Source organism: Myotis davidii, unplaced genomic scaffold, assembly GCF_000327345.1.
Source record: "Myotis davidii unplaced genomic scaffold, ASM32734v1 scaffold167, whole genome shotgun sequence".
NCBI lineage: Eukaryota > Metazoa > Chordata > Mammalia > Chiroptera > Vespertilionidae > Myotis > Myotis davidii.
Window position 1 is genome coordinate 1766060 of NW_006300048.1, and position 7608 is coordinate 1773667.

The window sequence follows — 7608 nt, forward strand, 5'->3', positions numbered from 1 at the left end:
GGCAGGGGGAATGAAATGGGGAGGGGAGGGTGTGGTTGGGGGGGACAGGGTCCCTGATACTGGGGGTGGAGGAGGGGCCATGTTGGGTGGCGGTGGGGGTTCCAGCAGCAGGGCAGGTGGCAAGGAAGCCATGGAAGGTGGAGGTGGTGGCGGGGACTCCCCTGGAGGTGGCGAAGTGTCTGGGGGAGGTCCTGGAGGTGGCCCTGGGGCGGGGCCTGGGGGAGGTGGAGGGATGAATGGGTCCTGGCCATAGTGCCCAGGCCTGAGGTCGCCCACAGAGCTGTACAGTCGGAGGTTGCCATTGGCTAGTGAGCTGGTACCTGGAAGGAGGGAGAGACAAAGGTGAGGAGGCGTGAGGCCGACCAGCTCTGGCCACCTCTGTGGGCCCAGGGCACAGGGGTGGCAACCTAGGTAGTAACTGGCCGGGGTCATGCCTTTCCTCTTGAGCACCAAGTGAGGGAGCAATGTCTCCAGTCTCCCGAGCTGTCCTGGGAGTGACCTTGTCCTCTGGAGGGAAGGGCGCCTGCGGTCCCTGGCCCGGCCTCTAGAGACTGTGCTGCATATTCTCCGTTTGCTCTGGAGAGTCATCCCGCCCTTCCCTGCCCTGCTCACACTCTGGTATCTCACCCCTTCACTCTCTTCAGTTACCCACTCTCAGGGCACCATCTATTTCTTACAAAACCAGGAAGACCAGGGTTCAGATCCCGGTCCTACCACTTACCAGATGTGTGACCTTGGGCACACTAATTAACCTTGCCGAGCCTCAGTTTTAGCCTCTCTAAAATGGGCATAATATCAGTGCTCACCACAGCGCTTGTGAGGATTCAATAAGGTAATTCATGTAAATCCATATAAAGGGCCTATCACGGTGCTAGGCCCATCGTAGGCACTTACGAATGAACAGTAACCACTTTGATTACTACCTCCCATGCTCAACGGTTCAGACTGTGCCAGACAGACAGGGAAAGTAAGAGTGAGGAAGTCATGGGTCAAGGGCAGGGCCTGGAGACCCTCTCAGTGAGGAAGTTTAGGTGAAAGTTTAGGAGGGATCAATTTATATGAACAACTCCTCTTTCTAAAGACCCTGAATCTGCCCAGATCTCAGCTGTCCACCTCACAGAGAACTTCTAGAACACGCTCTGGCCTGTGGGATGGAATGGAGGCATGTAGAAAGAAGGTGACCAGGACAATCTGGCACCAGAGAGAGGCTGGGCCAGCAGCTCACACCCTCCCAGCTTCTTAAAGTCTGCACAGCCAGGATACCCAGGTTGTTTCTCTCTTAGGGGCACCCCTTCCCCCACCCCCTCTTTGCTTCTAGCACAGAGCATAACAAACCTGGGGAATGTGCAGCTCTGAAGGGCTCCTCCAGCTATCTGACTTCATAACAAAGAACAGAGGACAGCCTGGCCAGTGTGGCTCAATGGTTGAGCATTGAGGACGTCACAGTTCGATTCCCATCAGGGCACGTGCCCAGTTTGTGGGCTTGATTCCCCAGTAGGGGGCGAGCAGGAGGCAGCTGATCAATGATTCTCATCACTGATGTTTCTATCTCTCTCCCCCTCTCCCTGCCTCTCTAAAATCAATAAAAATATACTTAAAAAAACCCAAACAAAGCAACGTAGTCAAAATCCTAGCCCTCCTGGACCTTGTGTTTCAATGGGACAGTGAGACAGACCAGCAGTACATTATTACCACATTGGGACGGGTAACACGGGGGGGAAACCCAGGAGGGAGCTGGAGTGCGGTGTGAATAGGGAGATCAGAGAAGGCCTCCCTGAGAAGATGACATTCGAGCACAGCTGGCAGGCCTGGGGAGAGCGCCGCCGGAGGTCCAGGAGGGGAGCAGTCTAGGCAGAGGAAGCGCAGTGTGAAGACTGGGGCGGAGACCTGCCTGGGCGTTGCAGGAGCGGCCAGGAGAGTGGCTGGCTGGAGGAGGGTGAGCCGGGAGCGGAAGCAGGCGGTGAGGCCCGGCGAGGCCAGATTCTGCCAGTCCCCGCAAGAACCTTCCCTCTGAGTGGCATGGGAAGTCGCTGGAGGTTTTGAGCAGGAGGTATGACAACAAGCGACTTACATCCCACCCACCAGCGCTGGGACTGTCCTTGTCAGCGCGCATGCGATGGACAGGTGTCAGGGGTTAAGTTATTTTCCCAAGGGAGCAAAGCGAGTGTGCAAGGTCCTGGGACTCAGAGCCAGGTCTGTCTGACTCCATGGTTCTTTCTCCCACTTTGTGCTGCCCTTGGTGCTGTTCTGGCCATCCTCCCACTGTAGGCCTTACCCACCCCTGGCCTCCTCAACCCCCACCCTCTGCAGCCAGTAGCCAAGAGGCCTGGGGACTCCGGTTTTATCGCCAGCTGGGGAGGTGGGCCGGATACCTGGGCCTGAAGAGGAAAGAAAGATGGACAAGCCCCAAGCCCAGGGTCCTCTTACCTGTCACTTCCTTGTCTGCAAAGTCTTCTGGGACAGAGGGGGTGGGTACAGCCAGGCCATGGTTCTCCTGGGCATTCTGAAAGAGAGGGGGGAGATCAGGAACGGGGAGAAACGGAGGGGCCATTCTTCCCGCGCTGCTGGGCGAGGGCACGCACGTACCGCTGTGAGGGTGACAGGGCACAGCCTCCGGGTATACTAACGTATAAAAGGGCTCATTTCAAAAGGTGAATGTTATAATACAGTCGAGTTTTGTTATTCACACCAATTATGGTCTGTAAAGTCGCCTCAAGGAAAATGCAAAGTTAGGTTCCTGTAAACCTTGGCTACAGAGCTTTCATCAATGGATCAATACATAACCTCACCCTGGCTGGTTTGGCTCAGTGGATAGAGCTTTGGCCTGCGGACTGAAGGGTCCTGGGTTCGATTCCGATCAAGGGCACATGCCCAGGTTGCTGGCTCGATCCCCAGTAGGGGGTGTACAAGAGGCAGCGGATCAATGATTTGCATCATTGATGTTTCTAACTCTCTCTCCCTCTCCCTTCCTCTCTGAAATATATATATATGTATATATATACATACACATATATTAAATACATAACTTTGTTTTATGCGTGTGTCTGTTTAAAGTCGCCTTGTTTAATATACATGGTTGACTCATTAACATTGACCTCATGGCCGATACTATAACTCACTATTGAACGAAGCTGATCCCACACCCGTATTTTCTCTCCCGGGTACATCACAGCCTCCCTGGCCTTAGGGGCCTTAGCATTTCAGCACTACGCTCAGGGGCCATGGGAAACAGTGAGATCACCCACAAAAAGCACAGAAATACAGAAAGCAGGGCACGCAACAGAAAAGGACCCTCGTTAACCACGCGAGGCCTAAACAAGAAGCAAAGTGTCCTCTTATTGCACCTCGGCTGGGACGGTGCATCAGGTGACTGACAGTTTTACTCTTCTCTCTCTACACGTGACCGACGCAGCTCAGATACTGACTGAGGTCGCAGGTACATTTTAGTGGGTAGGTGAGCTTCCAAATATAACGTCCACAAATCCAAACTGTGTATGGATTCTATCAATCAAAGCGAATCAAAAGAGAACATGCGGGGGGTGTCCGATAGTCCAAAGCCGAGCCCCAAGGCCCAGGCTGCCGCTCGCTCTCAGTTTGCATCAGGGAGCGACAGGAAAACAAACGAGCGGAAAGAGGCGCGCGGGCGCTCTGACACCCGCGACGCCCTTCTCATCCCTCAGCTCCGCAGGCGGTGTGTTTGCACAGCTGTCGGGTTTGTACATACTATTTTGCATTCCATTTTTTTCTCCAAACACACATTTCCATAGGTCAACAAAGTCCTCACACCTGTCCTTTGGAGAGCAGAGAGCATTTTATGGCAGCTTTGTGGGTCCTCAACAACCTGGCCTCACACTTTCCGGCCAACCTTTATTTCCCACTCACCTGGACACCCCCCGACCGACTCCCTCCCAGCCATCCTCCAGCCCAGGCCTGGAGCTCCCGCCCTCCCCTGACGCTGGTGTTGGTCCGGCTGTGACCCGCTTCTCCTCCATGTCTAACAGCAATACCCTTTGCACTGTGCTCTACACACAGGATCCCAGTCACCAGGCTACTCCCTCATGGGCTGACGGCGCTAACCCTCTGGGCGTAATATACAAGAAGGGTGTTTCAGAAACAGCTACTGGGTCTCGGGTTACCAAGGTTCATCCCAAAATCACTCTCTGGTCTTTTGTGGGCAACAGACACCTTTAAAAAAAAAATCTTTATTGATTTCAGAGAGGAAGGGAGAGGAAAAGAGAGATAGAAGCATCAATGATGAGAGAGAATCATTGACTGGCTGCCTCCTGCACGCCCCCTAGTGGGGATCAAGCCCGCAACCCAGGCATGTGCCCTTGACCGGAATTGAACCTTGGACCCTTCAGTCCGCAGGATGATGCTCTATCCACAGAGCCAAACCTGTGGGGCAAACACCTTCTTATTCTTAACAAATTCTGCAGCTGGAATGGCCTGAAGGCATCATCTCTTTCTGCTTCCACTTGATGCCCACAGCTACCACACACCTGCTCTCAACCACGGTGATTCTGACAGGGGCAGGTGTAGGGACAGCCAGGCTGTACCCGCGCGCGCACGCGCACACACACACACACACACACACACACGCAGATGTCTAATAGCCTCTTCAAACATGCACACTCCCATTTTGATGAAATGGAGACCAGGCCTTCAAAGGCCAGGCTGTGATCTCTGATTGCTCTTTTGAACGTAATTGGAAAGTAGAAAGACTTGGGGACTTAGCCCCAAAATGCATACTTTGGCCCTAGACAATTAGGTTCAGTGGCTAGAGCGTCGGCCTGAGGACTGGAGAGTCCTGGGTTCGATTTCGATCAAGGGCACGTACCGAGGTTGCAGGCTCGATCCCTGGTGCAAGTAAGGACATTTGCGGGAGGCAACCAATCGATGCGTTCTCTCACGTCGCTGTTTCTTTCTCTCTGTCTCTCCCCCTCCCTTCCACTCTCTCCGAAAAATCAATGGGAAAATATCTTTGAGTGAGGATTAACAACAATAAGAAGAAAATTCATGCCAAACCGGTTTGGCTCAGTGGGTAGAGCGTCGGCCTGCAGACTGAAGGGTCCCAGGTTCAATTCCGGTCAAGGGCATGTACCTTGGTTGCGGGCACATCCCCAGTAGGGGGTGTGCAGGAGGCAGCTGATCGATGTTTTCTCTCATCGATGTTTCTAACTCTCTATCCCTCTCCCTTCCTCTCTGTAAAAATCAATAAAATATATTAAAAAAGAAAAGAAAATTCATGCTTTGAATTTTGCCCGCAGTGTGATGTCCAATGAGCAGTGGCGAGGAGGAGTGGAGATGGTGATGCTAAACTCTCACTTCTGCACCTACTGTGTGCCAGCACTATCCTCAGTGCTTCACCTATGTTACCTCAAATCCCTTAACAGTACCAGCGTGCAAACCTAGGCCTCCCAACGTACCTTCTCTACAAATCACCGAGCCATTCTCCTCGCTCATCAAATTCTCAGGGTCACTCTGAGAACCAAATGAGATAATATCCCTAAGCCAGGAGATCAGTGCTGGGTGAAGGGTTATGTCACTGACCCCTTTCCCACACGGTGAAAACACAGAACAAGCGAACCGCCTGCAGCCCTGGAGGCACCTGGGGCACCTGAGTGCTTACATATCATTACGTCTGGAGGAGGAGGACTGGGGCTTTATGGGCCGGAGGTAACACTGCTCACCCAGCTTTGATCCTAACGACTCTGGAAGCGCATAGACTCCCAACAGTACCGGCTGGGAGTCTCCCACGTGGCCTGGGAGCCGCAGCCCAGGCAGAGCGCAGGCTTACCAGGTGCCCGCACACAGGGGGTCCCAGGACGTATCCACCACCCACCGCCGTGCTCTGGGTGCGGGCTCTCCACTGCGCACCACCCTCGGGGCAGGTCCCGAAGTCCAGCCACCTCCTTCCAGGAGCCCCGGGACTGAACTGAACACCGCCCCGCATCTCCAAGCCCCCGCTGGCCCTGCCCGGTCACACTTGCGCCCCACGGGCTCTGGTGGCTCATTTTGCTGTTCCTACGTCCACTCTGTGTATTCAGAGAAGGCAAACACAAACTCATTTTAAAATCAGTCCTAGGGCCCTGACTGGTTTGGCTCAGTGGATAGAGCGTCAGCCTGTGGACTGAGGGGTCCCAGGTTTGATTCCCGTCAAGGGCATGTACCTTGGTTGCGGGCATATCCCTGGTGGGGGGTGTGCAGGAGGCCGCTGATCGATGTTTCTCTCCCATCGATGTTTCTAGCTCTCTATCCCTCTCCCATCCTCTCTGTAAAAAATCAGTAAAATATATTTAATAAATAAATAAATAAATAAAACCAGTTCTAGGAAACAGAGGTGACCCCTCTCAGCTCGCCACAGGTCAAGGGCAGCTGGCATGGAGCGCGCTGCCCGAAGGCGACCTGCTTCGGCGGGCAGAGCCCTGGGTGCTGGGTCCCCGGACCCGCCTCCTAGCCCCAGAGAACCGAGGAAAGAAGAGGGCTTGGAGGCGACACCCAGAGGCAATGCATGAGGGGCAGCAATGAGACGATGGGCAGTAATTAACGTATACGAAGGTGGGTGAGATGACAGCATCACATCATCATTAAACTGGATGGGAGCGTGTGCAGAGAAGTCTCTGTTCTTCGGTAGCGCACACGGAAGTGTTTAAGAGGAAAGGGGTGCGAGGTCTCAGCTTACGCTGCAGCGGTTCAATGGAAGAAAGTGTGTACCTGTCAGTGAGGGCGGGAGCGAATGGAGCCAACATGGCAAAACGTGGTGAGTCTGAGAGAAGGCTCTAGGCCAGTGATGGCGAACCTATGACACCTCTGACACGCGAACTCATTTTTTTGGTTGATTTTTCTTTGTTAAATGGCATTTAAATATATAAAATAAATATCAAAAATATAAGTCTTTGTTTCACTATGGTTGCAAATATCAAAAAATTTCTGTATGTGACACGGCACCAGAGTTAAGTTAGGGATTTTCAAAATGCCGACACGCCGAGCTCAAAAGGTTCGCCATCACCTCTAGGGAGTTCATTGAGCTATTCCTGCAACTCGTCTCACCTTAGGACTGGTCAGAGAGAAAAAGTTACTGAAAGCCACTGAATCGTACATTTAAAAGTGATTGAAATGGCCCTGACCGGTTTGGCTCAGTGGATAGAGCGTCGGCCTGCGGCCTGAAGGGTCCCAGGTTCGATTCTGATCAAGGGCATGTACTTTGGCTGCGGGCACATCCCCAGTAGGGGGCGTGCAGGAGGCAGCTGATCGATGTTTCTCTCTCATCGATGTTTCTAGCTCTCTATCCCTCTCCCTTCCTCTCTGTAAAAAATCAATAAAATATATTTTTTTAAAAAAGTGATTAAAATGGTATTACGCTATGTGTATCTTACAATTTTAAAGATTTTTTTAATTGCTTTTTAGAAAGAAGGGAGAGGGAGAAACATCGATGTGAGAGTGAAACATCCATCAGCTGCCTCCTGCACGCTACCTACTGGGGATCGAGCCTGAAACCCAGGCATGCACTGAACTGAACTGAACTGGCAACCTTTTGGTGCACGGGACGACGCCCAACCAACTGAACCACACCGACCAAGGCTGTATCTTACAATTTTAGAATCTTCC

At 52.7% G+C, this 7608-nt stretch overlaps 1 protein-coding gene across 1 annotated transcript in view; it reads right to left on the reverse strand.

The window, feature by feature from the left end:
• LOC102760893 (uncharacterized protein C6orf132-like) overlaps positions 1-7608 on the reverse strand; it is a 17704-nt gene that overhangs the window by 1752 nt on the left and 8344 nt on the right. Inside the window, exons 2-3 of the mRNA XM_015572154.1 lie at positions 2428-2503; positions 4-320 (exon numbers count right to left, since the gene is read on the reverse strand). Coding sequence (XP_015427640.1) covers positions 4-320; positions 2428-2503 — 393 coding nt within the window. The remainder of the gene's footprint in view (positions 1-3; positions 321-2427; positions 2504-7608) is intronic.